The 20,296-nt window shown below is 41.4% G+C and overlaps 1 protein-coding gene across 5 annotated transcripts in view; it reads left to right on the forward strand.

Moving 5' to 3' along the window:
- LOC119533972 (TRPM8 channel-associated factor 2-like) overlaps window positions 1-18,819 on the forward strand; it is a 32,779-nt gene extending 13,960 nt beyond the window's left edge. For 4 of the 5 annotated variants that reach the window (XM_037835943.1, XM_037835944.1, XM_037835945.1 and 1 more), the window contains 6 exons: window positions 8,997-9,988; window positions 10,286-10,383; window positions 11,374-11,587; window positions 11,855-12,094; window positions 13,597-13,934; window positions 14,640-18,819. In XM_037835943.1, the coding sequence (XP_037691871.1) occupies window positions 8,997-9,988; window positions 10,286-10,383; window positions 11,374-11,587; window positions 11,855-12,094; window positions 13,597-13,934; window positions 14,640-14,894 (2,137 nt within the window). In that variant the 3' untranslated portion in view covers window positions 14,895-18,819. The remainder of the gene's footprint in view (window positions 1-8,996; window positions 9,989-10,285; window positions 10,384-11,373; window positions 11,588-11,854; window positions 12,095-13,596; window positions 13,935-14,639) is intronic. The other variant, XR_005216935.1, reaches the window with a different exon arrangement.
- The last annotated feature ends 1,477 nt before the right edge of the window (window positions 18,820-20,296 follow it).

The following is a 20,296-nucleotide window of genomic DNA, read 5'->3' on the forward strand; positions in this document are numbered from 1 at the left end:
GGGTCTCACTTTCTTGTCTTCATAGCCTAGGAGATACTACACCATTGTCCTCTGGTTCTAATCAAGCTTGCTGGTTCTGCTCAAAGTATCCATATGCTTGATTTTTTATGCAGTTGATACATAGTTGCTGAGAGGTGCATGAATACAAATACATAGAAATCATAAATAGAAAATATAAGTAATAATAAATAGAAAATATATGAGGCTTTGTTTTGTTAAAAAATTTTTTTACTCATCAAAATTTTTTGGACATTTATCCATGTTAATTCACATAAAACTACCTATTCTTGTTAACTGATGAAAAGTAAGGCATATTTGAGTAAATGCCAGTTTGTTTACTCAATCCCATAGTAATTAACTAATTTTTAACTTCTTTTTTGTTTTTCATTCTTACCAACAGTGTTGCAATTAATATGCCTGTACTACCTCCTTGTATATCACTATAAGTCTTTTTGTCTTTTTAATTTTAGTGTATACTGCCCAATTGGTCTCCATATTGTATGAGATATTATCTTTCTCCACATTCTTTTCAACACTTAATATTGAAAACTTTCATGATATTTGCCAATTTGCTGGGGGAAATTTTTAATTTGTATCTCCCTGATTGTATTTTTTAAAACTTTGTATATTGGTCTGGTTTGCTAATGCTGCTGTTATGCAAAATACCAGAAATGGATTGACATTTATAAAGGGGATATATTTGGTTACAAATTTACAGTCCTAAGGCCATAAAAGTGTCCAAACTAAGGTATCAACAAAAGGATACTTTCACTGAAGAACGGCCGATGGCATCCAGAGCACCTCTGTCAGCTGGGAAGTCACATGACTGGCGTCTGCTGGTCCTTTGCTCCCAGGTTGTGTTTCAGCTTCTCTTTCACCTCCTGTGTGTTCTTGCTTCTCTCTCCCAGGGCATTTCTCTCTAAGCATCTGGAGGTCCTCTCTTATTCTCCAGGTCACACTCTGGGTTTCATCTCTTGGCTCAGCTTCTCCAAGACAGAAGGCTGTCCAAGCATCTCTAAGCATCTCCAAGTATCACCAAGCATCACTAATCATCTCTAAGCATCGGCAAGCATCTGGGTCTGCTCTGGCGCTCTCTTAAGTAGTCCAGTGAACTAATCAAGACCCACCCTGAATGTGTGGGGTCCATACTTCCATGGAAATAATTCAATCAGAGGTTCCACGCTAATCAACAGACTAATCAGTCTTCTCCCACAGGACTGCATTAAAGAATATGACTTTTTGGGGGGACATAATATATCCAAACTGGCACATTACCCCCCTGGACACCAAAAAGACATGTTCTTTCCAAATGCAAAAATACATTTCATTCCATCACAATATAGATAAGTACAAAGTCCTAACACTCTCCTCTGGCTGTGGACCTGTGAAACTCAGAACAAGTTGTCTGCTGCCAGTATATAAAGGAGGGACAGTCATAGGATAAACGTTCCCATTGCCATGAAAGGAAAACAGGATTCAAAGGTCCGAAACCATTCTGAAAACCCGCAGAGCATACTTTATTAGATTTCAAAGTCTGAGAGTCATTTATAGAATGACGCTTTATTCTCGGGGCTTGAAAGAACAGGAGTCCAAACCTTTCCAAGGGCCTTCACAGCAGCCCTATTCTCTCCAAATGCTGGAGTGAGTGCTCCAACATATTCACGCATTGAGGAGACCACCTTTGTCCTAGTTTGCTAATGCTGCTGGAATGCAAATCACCAGAAATGGATCGGCTTTTATAAAGGGCGTTTATTTGGTTACAAAGTTACAGTCTTAAGGCCATAAGGTGTCCAAGATAAGTCATCAACAATTGGGTACCTTCACTGGAGGATGGTCAATGGTGTCTGGAAAACCTCTGTTAGCTGGGAAGGCACGTGGCTGACGTCTGCTCTAGAGTTCTGGTTTCAAAATGGCTTTCTCCCAGGACATTCCTCTCTAGGCTGCAGTTCCTCAAAAATGTCACTCTTAGTTGCTCTTGCGGTGTTTTTCCTCTCTTAGCTTCTTCAGAGAAAGATTGTGCTTTCAATGGCCGTCTTCAAACTGTATCTCATCTGCAGCTACTCTCTCAACTTCTGTGCATTCTTCAAAGTGTCCCTCTTGGCTGCAGCAAGCTCACTCCTTCTGTCTAAGCTTATATAGTGCTCCAGTAATCAAGGCCCATGCTGAATGGGCAGAGCCACACCTCCATGAAAATTATCTGATGAAAGATCTTGCCCACAGTTGAGTGATCACATCTCCATGGAAACATCCAATCAAAAGTCTCCAACCCAATCAACACCAATATTTTCCTGCCCACACAAGACTGCATCAAAGATAATGGTGTTTGGGGGGACATAATACATCCAAACCAGCACAAGCTTCTTCTTGGCCCCACCCTCCTCAAACATTGGGGTGGCACCCAGACTCTCTTCCATTTCCTGGGCACATTTTCAGCCCCTTCAGAACAGTGGGGTGGTGGCAAGGGTCTCCCCAATCCCTGGGGAATGTGTTCCACTCTCTCTGAGGCCTGGGGTGACAGCACATTTCCTGAGCATCAAGGCAGAAGGCCTGCCCTCTGCCTCCAGGGCAAACTCACTCTTTCCAAGAGTGAAAACTCACTCTTTTCATCCTCTTGTTGATGCCTTAGTTTGGACACTTTTATGGCCTTAGGACTCCTTGCCCAAGATTTCTTGGCTTCAGATCTTGGCTTCCATGGTTCTGCCTTCTCTGAAGAAATTTTTCCTTCAGTCTGTCCCTTTTAGTCCAGACTGGCAGTGGCTCCATCTATACAGATCTTGCAAAAGTTCTGTTGGCTTAGCATGCAGCATACAGGGTCAAAACCATCAGACAATAGGACTTTCCACAGATCCTTTCTGGATAACTCCATTTCCAATCCTGGCTTGTACTGAAATGGCTGTCAGGTTCCAGTTCTCATTAAGTACTCACATGGGGCTGTAGCCTTTGGGGTTTCACTTTCTGGAAGCCCAGAATTTTCTAGACCATCAATTTCTGGTTTCTTTGTACCCAAGAGTTCAGTTCTCAGCTTATCTCTTTCCTCTTGCATTTTACTGTAAGCTGCAAGGAGAAGCCAGGTTGCATTTCCCACATTTAGTTTTGAAATCTCTTCAGCTAAGTATCCCAGCTTATCACTTTCAAATTCTGTCTTGCATCTGACACCAGGATTCAATTTTGCTAAATTCTCTGCCACTTTAAAACAATTTCCTTCTTCTAGTTGGCAATGACACATTCATCATTTCATTTAAGGTCTCATCAGAAGTATCTTGAGTCCATATTTCCACCAACAGTCTCTTTGAAGCAATCTAGGCCTTTTCTATTAAGCTCCTCACATTTCTTCCAGAATCTTCCCCTTATCCATTTAAAAAGCTTTTCCAACATGTTGGTATTTGCAAACTCAGCAGCATCCCAGTTCTGTGGTACCAAAATCTTTTCCAGTTTGCTAATGCTACCATTATGCCAAACACCGGAAATGGATTGACTTTTATAAAGGGGGTTTATTTGTTTAAAAATTTATAGTCCTAAGGCCATAAAAGTATCCAAACTAAGACATCAACAAGAGGATACCTTCACTGAAGAATAGCCGATGACACCCAGAACACCTTTGTCAGCTGGAAAGGCATGTGACTGGCATCTGCTGGTCCTTTGCTCCTGGGTCATGTTTCAGCTCCTCTCTCTCAACTCCTGTGCATCCTTGCTTCTCTCTCCCAGGGTGTTTCTCTCTAAGCATCTGGAGGTCCTCTCTTAGATTCTCCAGGGCACACTCTGGGCTTCATCTCTTGGCTCAACATCTCCAAGCATCCTTCTGTCCAAGCATCTCTAAGCATCTCCAAGTGTCACAAAGCATCTAGATCTGCTCTAGAGCTGTCATAAGTAGTCCAGTGAACTAATCAAGACCCACCTTGAATAGATGAGGTCCACAACCTCCATGGAAATAATTCAATCAGAGGTTCCACCCTAATCAACAGACTAATCAGTCTGCCCCCACAAGATTGTATTAAAGATTATGGCTCTTCTGGGGGACATAATATATTCAAACTGGCACATATGTCGTATTTGCATTTCATATTTCATGAGACTTTTGAGCATATACTTTTAAAGATTTGTGTGTTTTTTGCCTTTCAATTTTTATTTTGTTCCCTTGCCCCCTCCTTCTTGGTACCCTGAATACCATCTTCCCATCCCTCTCCTAGGGAATAAATATTGACACCCCAGGTTGAAATCATCTATATTTTTCTCCATGCTAATATGATAATTTATATATAATGTAATGTGTGCATGCATAGTTATATTCAAATATATAAATACAGATTACATTCAGACATATATATATACACAAATCATATATGTTCATATATAGTCATGGGGTTATTTTTTGTTTTACAAAAAAAAAAAAAAAAAGAGGCATATACAACACAAATTTCCCCATGTAAATCCCTTCAAATTACCTAAGATAGCTCTAATTTATATTGTTCCCATCTTTCTTCATGATATGCCTCAACATGAATGTACCATAATTTATTCAACCATTTCTCTATTGATTGGTTATTCACTTCGCTTCCAGCATTGTGCACAATGGAAATGCTAAGATATACATCCTTACACATACGCATTTACACTTTCACAGGAATAGATATCCTTGGAATGGAATTGTAGCACCAAAGTGTATAGGTATTTATAATTTTAATTGACTGTCAAGTTACCTAATTTTCTGTTGGATTGTTCTTTCTTATGGTTGTATAGAAAGTCTTCCTATATTGTTGAATCTATTTGTCTGTTAAATCTGTTGCATGTCTTGCTCTCAGGAAATCGCATTTGTTTTTGCTGCCTCTTGTATTAAAAAAAGATATTTCTTCTGACTGTCATCTGACTGGTTTTCTAGGCAGCTCCTTACAGGATGACATGTCTTGATAAAGCTATAACTCAGGGGCATGTTTCTCAACACTGCAGGTTTAAAATCTAAATAACCTGGCAGATATGGCAGAGATGGATATAGTTAAGGAGACAGATTCACCGTAAGCAATCTCAGAGCAGAATAAATACATAATCTATGATGCTAGTGTATTAATTTGTAATAAAAATATAAATGTTTTGGAGATCAAAATATTCCTGTGGGGCTAACTGAAAAATCTAGGGGGAGGCCTGCTATCAGATGCAGCTGGATTCGGAGACTCAAACAATGACATAAAAATTCAGCTTCCCTCTCTCGGTCCCCAGGCTCTGTCTTCCTCTGTGGTGGCTTCATTCTCAGGCAAGGCATCTCCATATGGTGAACAGATGGCTCTCAGCAGCCCCAGGCTTACAAGCTCCTTGCATGTTGCAATCTCAGAAGGAGCAGTCACTTTCCTAATGAGTAGAGCAAACGTTCCAGTGATCACTCTCAATAGCCAGGTTTGCATCCCATCCTTTCTCCAGTCACTCCAGCCAGGAACCTGGATCATTTGCTCATATACCTGAGCCATAATAGCCAATGAGGGAAGAAAGGAGGTGAGGAGAGGAGACTATAAAGTGGCAGATTTTCACTATAGAGGGGTAGAGGATCCATACTTCAAGACAATGTGGTTCAAACACTGAAAATGTCTTTTCTTTGTTTCCTTCCTTACTGTTTATCTTCAGTTGACACAGCCATAGTAACTACATGTGATGTGGCCTCCCCATCACCTCCCTGACCTCCGATTCGACTGCTGCAGCCACAAAGTCCTCCTTTCTGTTCTTCAGACACCTCCAGGCATACCCTACCTTAAAGCCTTTGCACTGGCAGTTTCTGGGGCCTGGAATTCCTTCTTCAGATCTCTGTGGGGCTGATTACCTCATCTTCTACAAGTCCTTGCCCAAGTGTCACTTCTCAATGCAGCCTGTCCTGATCACCTTGTTTAAAATGTCAACCTCTGCCCCAACCCTTGCGTTCCCAATCCCCTTTGTACTAATATAGCACTTGCTATCTTCTATCGCACTATATAATTTACCTATTTATTGTGTTGTTTATTGACAGTTCACCTCTCACATACCTACAGATGCACTCTAAAATGTAACCTCTGCAGGACCAACATTTTTAACTATTCTGTTCCACGGGTGTATCCCAATCATCTAAAACTGCCTGGCATACAATCGGTTCTCAATAAAAATATTAATTCATGTTGCATAATATCTAGAATGGCAAATGGAGCCAAACTTTGACCCAGGTCTGTTGACTCCAAGTTTAGTTTTCTTGAAATTCCTCATACGCCATTTATTCAATTGGTGGGCTTTTAAAATAGGTAGTTGTTTTAGTTTCCTAGGCTGCTCAAGCAAATACCACGAAATAGGTCGACTTAAACCATGGGAATTTATTAGCTTATGGTTTTGAGGCTGGAAAAAAATGTCCAAATCAAGGCATCATTGAGGCGATGCTTCTCCCTGAAGACCGAGGATGGGGGCTGGCTGCCGGTGATCCTTGGTTCCTCTGTCACACGGCAGGCCTGATGGAGGCATCTCCCGGTCTCTCCTTTCTCTTTCTGGTTCCATTTCAGCTTCTTGCTTCCTGTGACTTTCTCTCCCTCTGTCTGAATTGCATTTCTTATAAAGGAGTCCAGTAATAGGATTAAGACCTATTCTGGCTGAGGTGGGCCACACCTTCACTGAAGTAACCTCATTGAAAGGTCCTCCTTACAATGAGTTCACACCCACAGGAATGGATTGATTTTAAGAACATGTTTTTCTGGGGTACATTTAGCTCCAAACCAACACAGTAGTTAATATTTTGGAGTGCCAAGTACTCTCCTAAGTGTTTTATGCAGAATAAGTTATTTAATGCTCACAGCAATGTTACAGTAGGTCCTTTTTTCATAACAGGAAACTGAGGCACTAGTAAGGGGCAGTGCTGCTCAGATGGCTGCTTCATCCGTTTGCATGTTAACTCTCTGTGATTTCAGTTGCAAAGCTCCCGCGTTTCTGTGGCGTGCCTTGCTGTTGCTGTATAATGTCTTCCCCACCAGGCAGGGTACTAGGTACTGTTGGAACCAGAGAAACACTCAAGACATGGCCCTACCTTTTAGTAACTTTCCATGTAGGATGGTATTCAGTGAATCTCAAGAAAGTTAGGATACATCCAGACCAATTTTACATATCATCTATATCTAAAGTGCTGTTCAATGAAGATCAGTTTTCAAAATTGTGATCTTTAAGTATTATAAAGCCCCTAATCATCAAATAAATATTGCTTGAAATTTATGTATTTTAAATAATCACAAATGTGTTAAATACTTACTATGTATCAGGCACTCTATTAGCCAATGTATGATGTTACCTTATTTGATACTTCCAAAAACAAATGAGGAAGTGTGGCTCTGAGGGCAAAGTAACCTTCACAGGATCACAGGCTGCTCTGCCAAGAGAGGAAGCAGGACGCACGTCCTGACTCAGCAAACTCCTCAGCTACGCGGTTACCCACCCAGCTGCACAAGAGCAGTCAGACATTTTTATAAGCACATGAGTGGAAACAAACAGGATATTTGGTAAACCTTCAGTTTATCAATTTCGTTAAGCACAACTCTCCACATTGACCGTCTCCTGTCATTAGCTGAGATGCTTGTGAGGTATCTGTTCAAACAACAATGAAGAACACTGGGGAGTAGAATGCTTTCACTCATTATTAAATCTTCTAACATAATGTCATTACCACCCAAAATGAACTCTTCATGCAGAACTAATGCCTGAACCCTCATGACATGTGCCACGTTAGTTTGAAACTGGGATGACAAAACTAAAGACATCGTATGTCCCTTTCATGCTGATGAAAAATGAAAAGGAGAAACTATGTGCTGCAAGGGGTGCTTTCTTCAATAACATTTTGCTACTCAGACTGTTTTATTTTTTAAAAATAACATTTGATTTTTATCCTAAAAGACATTTTTGAAAATTGAGACTATAAAGTTTTAGAAAAATAATTTAAATAACCTGTAATGCCACTAGCCAAGATGATCACTGAAGACATTGATAAATATGCTTCAGATCCTATTTCTATGTATGGACTTTTGCTTTTTTTGTTTTGCAAAATTTGGCTTAATTAGAGCTCATTAGAGTTTTTTTTTTTTTTAGTTTGTATGAGTGCTTTCCATATTGTAAAATATTATCTAATATTTATTTTTATTACCTTCTGGTATTCTATGTATGGGTAAACCATAATTTATATAGCCAATCCCCTATAGTTTGATATTTAGGCTATGTGAAAATTAATAAAAAAGCAAAAACAAATATTTCTTGAAATTAAAACCTTTTTTTATTTATCACATTTTGAGCATTTTTTTTTAAAGTAGGAAATATTCTCAAGAAATTTTAGTGAAAATAAAATATGGTATGGGGTTTTACAAATCTTCAAGTGTATTGTTAAGACAATTTACCTGTGATGTGTTTCTAGATCAGTGGTAGCATCTGGAGACTGCTGTTTGATGTTTTTTGCAGCCTTCCTTGACAAAACATTAGCTCTGAGAAATTTATAAGCAGGACTACTTTCTCTAGGAATAAAAGACTATTTTTTCTAACTCAATTCATTTATATTTAAAAATTCATTTATTATTTAAAAAGACATAAACTAAGCTAGAATATTCAACACTTAGTTGATTTTAGCATGGGAACATTCCATGGAATTCTTTTAGAGATTCATTTGGAGAATGTATATTTTAAGATGTAAGATAAGGCCACAGCCTCATCCTACAGTATATCATCAAATTATGGCCACATCGATTGTAAGAAGCAGAATTATTTTATGTATCGCTAAGAGAACAAGCACTGCCAGTTAAACAATGATGTGCCATCAGTTGTAACAGGTGAAACAATATGTCTTAGGCTAGATAAAATACAGTGCTACATACTAAAATCTAAAATGTTATTAGTAATAATGAAAAGGTTAACATGAACTATGTCATCTTTCTACCCACACGTAGATTTCTCTGCTCAGTGAGCTCATTTCAAGAGCTCGTTTATTAACTGACTTTACCCCTTTGTCCCTTATGTCTCTTTCCCAGGTGTGGGGAGGATCTCAGTCAGGATCAGCAGCAGCTCCTGGAAGGGATCTCACAGCTGGACATCAAGACCGGAGGGATTCCCTCGCAGCTGCTGGTGCATGGGGCGCTGGCCTTCCCTCTGGGGCTAGACAACAAACTCGGCTGCTTCCTGGCAGCTGCCCGCTATGGCCGGGGCCGGGTGGTCTTGGCTGCCCATGAGGGCATGCTGTGTGCTCCCAAGATGGGGCCCTTTTTGCTCAATGCTGTGCGCTGGCTGGCCCGAGGACAGACAGGCAAAGTTGGGGTGAACACACGTCTAAATAATCTGTGTCCCCTGCTGTCAGGGCATGGCCTGGAATGCAGTCTGGAGCCTCATCTGACCAGTAACTTGTGTGTCTACTGCTGTGTGGCCTACAGTGACAAGGAGGCTAAGGAGCTACAGCAATTTGTGGCTGAAGGAGGAGGGTTACTGATTGGGGGCCAGGCCTGGTGGTGGGCCTCCCAGAACCCAGGCCACTCGCCTTTGGCTGGTTTCCCTGGTAACCACATCCTTAATTGCTTTGGCCTCAGCATCCTAGGTCAGAGTCTGAACCCAGGCCGTTTCCCCCTCCCCACACCTAAGATGAGGAGCTACCACTTCCGCAAGGCACTGTCTGAATTCCAGGCTATACTGAACAATGAGGGTGGGAACTTGGAAAAGAGCTGGCTGGCAAAGCTGGGAATAGATGGTGCAGCCTTCCTACAGATTCCTGCTGAGGGAATCCCTGCTTATACATCCTTGCACCGACTCCTGAGGAAGATGCTGCGTCAGTCAGGCCTCCCCTCTGTGAGCCGGGAAAACCCAGTTGCCGGTGACTCCTGTGAGGCTGCAGTGCTTTTCCTGGCCACAGAGCTGGCCCACTCTGGAACTGACTGCTCCCAGTTGGCACAGGGGCTTGGAACTGGGACCTGTTCCTCCAGTCTGTACCCCTCAGAACACCCCATCACTGTGCAGATCAATGGAACCAACCCAGGTATGAAATGAAGAGGAAGTGCCCAGAGGACTGTGGGGGACTGGTGGGATTGGCTGACCTCCCAGGATGTTGCAGGTACCCATTCTGAGGAAGGCCAGCTCCATTCTTTATGGGGTACTTCCGGGAAGACAGGGGTTGGGTTTCTGCTTAGGGTTTAGGAGGGATGAGTTTGAAGAAGCATGGATGAGCTGAGGTGTATGGGGGAGAAGCCATACCTCCGGCAGGGGCTCTTAGACTCCAGGTGGACATGGTGTCATGTAGGGTGAAGAATTCAGGCTTTTCTATGGCTTTTGTCAGGCAACAGTGATTCCTGGGTGAGTACCGGGCTCTACCTCCTCGACGGACAAAATGCAGAAGTCTCCTTGTCTGAAGCTGCTGCCTCTGCTGGTCTCAAGGTGAGCCCAGGACACCGCACAGCCAACTTCTTTCAAACCCTTAGTCTGTTTCATTCCCATCCAGTATCTTGTTCCAAATCACAACAGTGCAGCTAAGAGGATGGGAAGGTATTATTCTGCCCATTTTACTGATCTTACCAATGAGGCAGCCAAAGTTCAGAGAAACAAAGTTAGTGATGGAAGGTCCCAGAGCTCCTAATATCAGATCCATCCAGTACTCCAGCTTAAGCCTCTGATTTCCATGTGTGGTTATTTTACCTACCAAATGTGACGCAGAGGAGCCCCTGGTACGTGTTTAGTACCTCACCTGTTCCTCCAAGCACAAGCCTTTCTGAGTTTTGTCTCTTTCCCTGGATACCTGAAGGATGTCACTTAATCCCACCACTCACAAAAACATGTCATACACTCAGAATTAAGAGTCTTCCTACCTCCTCCATTCTGAGGGGCATTTCCTTGAGTCTGGTGCTGGCTTACATTAAACTTCAGGAAAAAAATTCCAAGACTCCAGACAAAATGGGACCAGGAAGGGGCAAGGCATGGAAAAAAGGGTAGGGACAGAATCCTCTACCCCTCGGGCCAGATTATATGGTCTCTCGAAAGGCCACCACTCTGCTCAGCAGAGGGCAGACCAGGATCCCCTCTAACTCATCCCCCAAATTGGAATTCCACACTGGCTTAGGTGCTGGTATAAGCACCCTGGATTCTGTTACAGAAGCACCATCCTCCTCAGAATCAGCCTGGCCTCTCATGCTCTCATGTCTCATGCATTCATGTCTAATAATGATCAATTGGAAAAAAATGAGTATACATAACTTTTAGTCCCTTTTGGAGTGCTAAAGTTTCAGTTTCCATTCATGGCTCACAGAAAGGGCAAGCTGGAGGTACATGGATGTGTTTGCCTAATACCCACCATCCACACACATCCCCACCTCACTCCCCCATGCCCAGAGACTCTAATTCCTCCAACACATGGAAGAATCTCCTCTCCAGGTACAGATTGGCTGCCATACTGATGACCTGACCAGTGCCAGCAAGTTATCTCGAGCCCCTGTGGTGACTCACCAGTGCTGCATGAACAGAACCAAACGGTCAGTCTCCTGCCTCTGGGGGGGCCTGCTGTACATCATCGTGCCCAAGGGCAGTGCACTGGGCCTTGTGTCTGTCACCATCAGGAGGGCCGTGCCTGCCCCATACTACAAGCTGGGTAAGTGAGAGATTTGGAGTGAAAGTTGAGGGAAGAAGGAGAGTGAGGGAAGCCAAGGTTTAAGAACTGGATGCTAAAGGAGGAGAGGGCTGTGGGCTGGTGGAGAGAAGGAGGAAGTCCTGTTAGGGATGAAATGGAGATAAGAGATGTGGAACATGCAGACCCACTTCATTATTGCAGTGTTCTCTTCCTAGGGTTCAAGTTGCATTTTTCAACACAAGGAAAATTGAGAAAGTGAATGACAGGTTCCTTGATGCTTGGTCACAGGTCAGACATCCCAGGAGGAATGGAAGAAGTGCATCCAGGAGAACCCAGCTCCCTGGGGAGAGCTGGCAACGGACAACATCATCTTGACGGTGCCAACCGCAAACCTCTGTGCCCTGGAGGACCCTGAGCCTTTACTCCACCTCTGGGATGAGATGATGCAGGCTATAGCCAGGCTGGCAGCTGGACCCTTCCCTTTCCGCTGTCCTGAGAGGATCGTTGCTGACGTGCAGATCTCAGCTGGTGGGTGCTAAAGGGGAATGTGCCTAGTCAGTGGACCCTGTTTATTTATTATAGTCAGTGGACCCTGTTTATTTATTATTTTGCCTTATTTGAATGTCCAATATGTGTAAAGCATATTTTTTACCGGTCAAGTAAGTGAGAAAAAGACATAAAGATGTGGACCTTGATGGGGATGAAAAAATGTTTACATGTGAAAAGGTAAATAATTTAAATCTGTAAGAGGAGATTTCATGGAGGGGTAGAACCATCTACAAAAAAACAGAGTTCACAGATCATTGAATGTTGTGTCAGGGAGGGATAAAAAATAAAATAGTTCCTTCAAATATAAGTCAGTGTTGATAATGAAAGCAGGAAGTGAGATAAGAGGATTGTGTTAAGTATTAAGTGGTTTGGAAGAAAGAGGGGCATATAAAGAAAAATAGGGAACTCTTATTCCCCTGTGGAGAAAATTGCTCCAGACCTCAGTTTTCTTATATGTAATATAGGAGTGTTGGACAAAATTATCTCTGTCATATAGTGTAAATCTGGAAAAATGATTGTTTACATTTTGGAAGAAAGAGTGACACTGTTCTAGCCTCAAGGAATTTCAAGTCCAAGCATAGAATATAATGCTGCAGACTCACATGTGAAAGAAGCCAACAAAAAAATGAAACTTCAAATTATAGCAAGTGTATTAGAAGGGTATTAGTCAGGGTTCTCCAGAGAAACAGAACGAACAGGAGATTGGATAGATAGATAGATAGATAGATAGATAGATAGATAGATAGATAGGTATGTATATGTGTATATATGTTTATGTGTATATATGTGTATGTGTATATATGAATATATATATTATAAGAAATTGGCTCATGTGACTGTGGGGGCTGACAAGTCCAAATTCCACAGGCAGGCTGCAAGAAGCTGGAAGCTCCAATAAATGTGTTGCTCAAGACCTTAGTTTGAATTCCCCAGGAGAATACCACTGGCTGAAAATTCTGGCAAGAGTCAATGTTGAAATTGAAGTAGAAATTATTCTTCTGACCTCTGAAATTCTCTGCTGGCTTTTAAGACCTTCAAATTGCTTGGATGAGGGGACTCTCCATACTACTGAAGCCAATCTCCTTTGTTGATTTATAGATGCAGTCAACTAATTATAGATGCATTTCCCGTCTATGAAATATCCTCACAGTAACAGGCAGGCCAGAGCTTGACTTAACAATTGGACACCATAAGTTGACACATGAAATTAACCATGTCAGCAAGAATGACTCTGTAAAGTGTATTCATATTCTTCAGGACCAAAGTGGCAAGGAAGGCATAACTCAGATGTGAAAGGCTGGGAGGGGGATGAAGTTTCTGACTGTGTCAAGGAAAGCCGTCTATGTTCCAGTCAGCAAGGAGATTCTGAAATTATTTGGGGCACTCAGGATGGTGAGAGAAGTTAACACAATGGAGCAGAAAGAAGGGAAATGTGTTTGGTGGGACCCACACATGTCCCTGTCTTCCTTCTGTGTTCCCAGGCTGGATGCATTCAGGATACCCCATCATGTGCCACCTGGAGTCAGTGCAGGAGCTCATTAATGAGACTGGCATAAGAAGCAGAGGTCTATGGGGAGCCATCCATGAGCTGGGCCACAACCAGCAGCGGCCTGGATGGGAGATCCCCCCACACACCACCGAGGCCACCTGCAACCTCTGGTCAGTCTACGTGCATGAGATGGTCCTGGGCATCTCCCGGGCTCACGCCCACCCTGCTCTGAGTCCTCCAGAACGAGAGAAGAGGATCAAAAAACACCTGGACAAGGGAGCCCCCTTGCAAGACTGGAATGTATGGACAGCTCTGGAAACATATTTACAGGTACTGGGCAGAAATGAAAGGAGATGGAGGCCACCAGACCTCATAGTCATGTAGCAGCCTGGTGATCCAGGAGCCCTCCAACCCCTTCACCATCCCCACCAGGTGGGCTGCCTCTCTATAAAGTATGAGTCACTTTCATGTTGAGCCCCTGTGACACATCTGCTTCTTTTTTCCACCCCAAATGTAGTTTTTCACAAAAGCAAACTAGTAACCTTGCAGACATAGATCTGCAATGGTTATAAAAAACAACAACAAGGATTTTATTGGATCTGTGAATGTTGGAGATTCCCAACTTTTGGGGCTCCAATATGCAAAATGCATAAGATGTGAGGGTTTCTCACCTCAGCCAAGCTCAAAACCTGTCTTAATGCCTAGAAAATGCTTAGGGTCTGGAGACATATTTTTTTAATTAAAGATAACAATAACTGTCAATTATTGAGTGATAATCTCTTGTTAGACATTAGATGCCCTTCAACCCCCTAACTAGACTGAAGGTGTATATATTTTTGTGGCCAAGGAGTGGAATGAATAAATGAGATTGTATTTATGTGCAGGGGTAGGGTGCGGAGATGGGGCAAATAATAGGAGTGAAGCTAATGGTTCAGAGGAAGTAATCACTTTATATTAAATATTCATCCAAACATGCATGTTGGGATTACTTTGACAGACTTGATACCTCATTCTGCCCCTTCTTTCTTTTCCCAGCTCCAGGAGGGCTTTGGGTGGGAGCCATTCAGCCAGCTCTTTGCTGAGTACCAGACCCTCTCTCGCCTGCCCAAAGACAATGCTGGCAGGATGAACCTATGGGTGAAGAAGTTCTCTGAAAAAGTGCAGAAGAATCTGGTTCCTTTCTTTGAGGCCTGGGGCTGGCCTGTCCAGAAGGAAGTGGCTGATAGTCTGGCCTGCCTGCCCAAGTGGCAGGAAAACCCCATGAGAGTGTACCTCCAAGCCAAGAAGTAAAGTTTGTGCAGCAAAATGGGAGGGGATGGGGGGAGAAGAGAAGTGATCGGTCCTCCAACTCCACCCATGTTTCTGGCTTCCTGTGCTTAGTACCGTGAACCTGAATCCTACTTTTGGAAGGATGTTAAGGTCATAAGATTAAATGGGACCAATTCTCTCAGGTATGTGCCCTTGTGCCTTTTTATATTGTTTCTCTACCTGTAGTATTACTCTCACTGATCAGAGTCCCTCCTGACCCAACTCCAAGAGTCTCCAAGACTCTGAGACTTTGTCTGCCATTGTAGCTCCCCTAGCTGAGGCACCTGGAGGTCCTGGGACACTGTTAACTTTTATTTTAGACCATTATTTCTGAAGACTCTGGGACCCCAACTGGGATAAATTTGCCATAAGAATCTGATGTCACTCCTCACTCCTACAGGCCCTTAGCAAGGCTCTGCACTTCTGATGCCTTGAGAAGTTTTCTAATTACTTGGAAGACAGGCTAGTATAGTGGGGAGAGCATCAAACTACCTTGGAAACTCAACCTGTCTATGGTTCTGTGTTCATTGCCTCACAGGATGATTGTGAATATTCAGTTCGATAACTGTAAACATGTTTGTAGTCTGCACCATGTATACACATGTAACAGTGTTTTTTAACTTTTACCTGGTCCCATGGTGGCCTGTCTGTCCAGTCAATTATGAAAACTTGAACACTGAATCTCACTTCAGGGATGACTACCTTGAGGTCCCTTGAATAAGGGTATTTAGAGCATGTCAATGTTGTACTCATCATTATATCAATAAGAATACTTGTTGGTATCCTAGCTCCTCCCACATCTTTCCTCCCACCTCTGGAAGGGTTCTCGAGTATAACCTAATCCAGAGAATAATGGCGTATACTCAAACTGGGTCTTACAAGGCTATTGTACTTCAGTCTTTTTGGTTAGTTCCATTTTCCAGGACTTTCATTTCAAGCAAAGGTAAAAGTTATTTAACCACCCCTACATAAACCTCTGGCTCCTCTAATCACCATGGAATCTAATCAAGGCACTGTTAGTTTTTAATACCAGCTGTGCAGAAATGCCCATAGACATGGTAGGCTTCACTCTACAATATGCTTGGATGCAGCTGACCAAACCTACTTAATTAACCCACAACCCAACATTCCCTGAAGCTGTCTCATAATCTCATTCTAACCTATCCCAATTCTTTGGTAGGTGGAGTTCTAATTGAAGATTCTTCTCCAGGATTAATGAGGAATACACCTACCCATTTTTTCTCTAGTTTACTTTTAACTATAGTTGTTTGTCTTGAATATAATTACATAAGCTTTATTGAGAATACAGTGGCTTCTCTGAAGGAGGATTGACCTAGGGGATGTCTTTTCTTGAATCTCATCTCTCAATTCTAGAATAATTTCTTCTTTTTTCGCTAGTGTCCTTTGCTAGGTGCCTTGTGCATAAAATATGCCCAATAAATATTTGTTAAATGAAAGAACAGTGACACCTAATACATACTGAACAGTGAATATGTTCCAGGCATCATGTGAGGTATTTTCTATGGATTATCTCATGTAATCGTCACAGCAGACCTCTGAGGTAGCCTGTTTAAATTTGATATTTAATAAAAATCCAAAGTGAACACAGGAAAAATCAAAACTTTGTTGTTGAATTTCCTTTTATCCATTTTCTTAAATTGTAAATCAGACTTTCATTAGGTATATATTTGGAAGCACACAGTTTCTTTGATACTAGAGAATCAGAGAAGAAGATGTAATTCTGGAGCTTCTGGTAATCATCTTACCCATAAAGGAAGCCTGCCTAAGAATGGCACCAACATAGAAGAAAGAAGAGGCAAGAAATGGGGAAAACCAAGTCCTGGTCACATGATTTCAATTCTTGGATTTAGCTATGCCTGAAGGATCTTCCCTTGGACTTTTCAGTCATGTATTCCAATAAATACTAATGTTTGTTTAAACTAAACAGAAATGTCACAGTTGAAGTCATCCTCCTGAGTCCAACCCAACTATGACTTAGTATTTTTTTGTCTGGTTACTTCAAAATTTTAGTCTTGCCTAGTGCCATTTTCCCACTTCCTTTGATCCATTTTCATCAATTACATAAGAATTCTGCTCTAATCTTTATTCCAAGGTTCTATTTCCCACCCTGGCCAACCCTTCTTTCTGTCCAAATCCACTCAACACACTTAAGGATTCCCTGCCCACATTATGATGGATCAGAGGTGTTTTATAAACAATGCCTGTGGCCAAGGTCTACAGTTGCAGATTCTCTCCAGGTGACCAGTTCCAGCTCCAGGATCTGTGCATTGTTATTGAACAAAGCTTATTCTTGGGCCTCTGCCTGGCATCTTTCTTTTGACATTTAGACTTGAGCTCTCTCTTTGGCTCTGTATTCCAGCTCCACCCTTGAACAGCATCTTAGAACTCCTTCACCTCTATGTATTTCAAGCTTCTGGTGACTTCTAGTCTTCTTTGAGCCTAGTCTTGAAAATTACACACCCATCTTCTTATCCACATAGATAATTCGTGATTCAATCAACATGAGCTTCTTGTCTGCCATCTATTGAACTAAAAATCTTTCTTTTCTTACCAAATCTAATATTCCTCTCATCTATATGTTTATTTTGCACTATGACCCATTGTTCTCAAATGAGAATGTTACAGTGAGCAGCTCTGTCTAAACTTGGACAAATAATGTGCATAAGTATACAAAAAGCAAGATCCAGCAGATTACAAAGAGGAAAGTTTATCTCTTCATTTCCAAGTTTTGTATCTGCTTCTCCTAGATTTTATCCTGTGTTCATCCCTTTTTGTAATATCTGCATTCTACTTTAAAGATTTCCATTCTTGACCCTTCTCTAAATTGAAAAAAAGGCGGGGGAGTGGTGTGGGTACTGGAGGGAATTCCCCTTATTTTTTGCCAAAGATCACTCAAAGGAAGGAATTTAGAAGAGCTCCCACTTCTACTCTAGACCACTGCCAACTAGAAAAGTACAGTATTTGAGATATTCTTATTCTAAGTTAGTTGAGTTTTAATCAGGAAACTTTAAGAGATTATGGAAATATCCCACAGGTTCATAGGTTTCTGGGTAATGGCCTCTCTGTTAAGTGCCCTGGTGTCCCTGCAATTCCAAGCATTCCATGATATGAAACAGGCGATTAGGTTTCCAAACTGCCACATTTTCAGAATTGCTGGCTCTGCTCTTGCTGCCTTCCAGCCCATTCTCCACATTGTAGTTAGAATAGCCTCTCTAAATTTTATGTCATACACATTGCATTCCTTTGCTTACAAGCCTCAAATGGAACTTGTGGTTCAAGAAGCTGGAGTGAGCCTACATGTTACAGGACAAAATGTAAAGTTATTAACCTTGCCAATGTGAAGGCCACAGCAATGTGTATTGGAAAGTGGAAAAGAGCCAAGAGATAATGCCTGACATTAATGGAACAAAGCAAGATGATCTTATACAGTATTTAAATTATGGAGCAAGATGATTGTATATAGATTTAAATTATGGATTTAACCACTATAAATATTAAAATTAGCAAAATTGTCAAACAGCAATGGATTAGAGGAAATAAGACACTCAAGTAAAATTCTCATGCCTCTTAAAACACAGTTAATAGATATTTTCGTAAATCAAGAAATAATGGTATAACACACTGGAAAATATGATGTAATATTATCTGCTTCATGATAATCCCCAGGGTGGGGGAAGGCACTGGATGGGGCTATAGATGAAACAAGATTGGTCATGTATGGTTAATTGTTGAATCTGGGTGAAGGGATACTTGGGTGTTCGTTACTCAACTTTGGATATGTTTGCAGATTTTTGTAATACAAATATTTCAAATAGTATAAGCACATTGTTTATCATATAGACATAGAAGAAATTTTAAAAGAAAAGCTTTGAAGTAGTTTTGCTTGGTGTTTTATGTCTTCCATATATGTATATTACTGTGGTGCTTTTTAAGTAAAATAAATTTAAACTATATCCAAAAATTTCAACACAGCTTACATTACAAGGTCTTCCATGATTTGGTCCTTGCGTTTTTTTCAGATTCATCTCATGCCACTTTCTCCCTTGCTTTCTTTACTCTAGCCATAATGTACATATTTCAGTCATGCTAATATGCCCCTGCTTCTCTTCTCTACAGACTGTTTCATGCTCCTGGATCATTTCTTGCCCCTACCTGTTCTTTCCTCCCCTTCACAGTAAAGTAGTGAAGTTTCTGGTATAAGGGCTTCCTCTCTGATAGAATGAAAAAATTCAGCTAAACACATGCCTTCTTTTATAATTATATTTTTAGATGTGAGTAATCGTAATATATAATTTATATTTATCATAGGAAAATGGAATACTTTCACTTTTTTCTTTCTTCCTGCTAAGTATTCGATGACCATTAACCCGACCTTTAACTTGAATGGTCTGCAATCATTTTAAAATGTGAATTATTTCAACTTATATTTCACCTATTTGCAAGGTAATAAGTACTGTTTAGTGGTACTTTTAATAAAATAAAATCCTGTCCTATGGCGGAGGGACATTCTATGCGGATGTGCCATTTGAGCCCCATACAAAGGTGTCCAACCAGAGGGCCAATGGGGGATTCTATGCAGACTGAGCTCCCCTTGCCAAGGCAAGTAGCTTCTGCAGATGCCTTTTCTAATTCACACAGAGCATTGTATGAATGGTGTTGGGGAAGGGATGGCACTTCCCTATACTACTTCTGACTGGTGTATCGCTATTTTTAAAGTTGTCTCCTCACTCTTCAGATCTTAACCTAAAGATTACTTCCTTGGGCCATGTCCCCATGTTTGAGGCTCCCATGGAGACCTGTAATTCCCCTTATCTGCTAGTCATCACATTTGTAATTACTTGTTTGTCTGCGTCTCCCACCACATGTTAACTTCATTAGGGCAGGAACAGAGACTGTCTTATTCACAGCTGTATCCATAGCCCCAGGCATAGTGCCTGGCACATATTTGTATTTCTGCAGATATTTGTTGAATTAATAAGGCTGGAAAATAATGTGAAAAGACTAAAGGATTTCCAACTTCTGTGCCAATTTGCTGTCTCAAAAAGTCCAGTTTTTTATACCTATTCAGGAAAATACTTTCATTATTCCAGAAATAACCCTTTGTGGGATTATAACCATTCTGTTTTTATCATATGAATACAGGCTACATGAATGAGAGTAAGCTTTTCATAATTCTTGTTTCCCCATTTTCCAGCTACCCAAATCAGAAAACACCATCAGCTATTTTCAGGACTTTCTTTTGTACTTTTGGGAAACAACCAGTTATGTAAATTTTTAAGGCCCTGAAATTTCTTGGGCTCTATTTGTCCTACATCTCTCTGTCAATTCCTTTCCTTTACTAATTAGCATTTCTAACGGAAGTT

Source organism: Choloepus didactylus, chromosome 5 (assembly GCF_015220235.1).
Source record: "Choloepus didactylus isolate mChoDid1 chromosome 5, mChoDid1.pri, whole genome shotgun sequence".
In the NCBI taxonomy this organism is placed as follows: domain Eukaryota; kingdom Metazoa; phylum Chordata; class Mammalia; order Pilosa; family Megalonychidae; genus Choloepus; species Choloepus didactylus.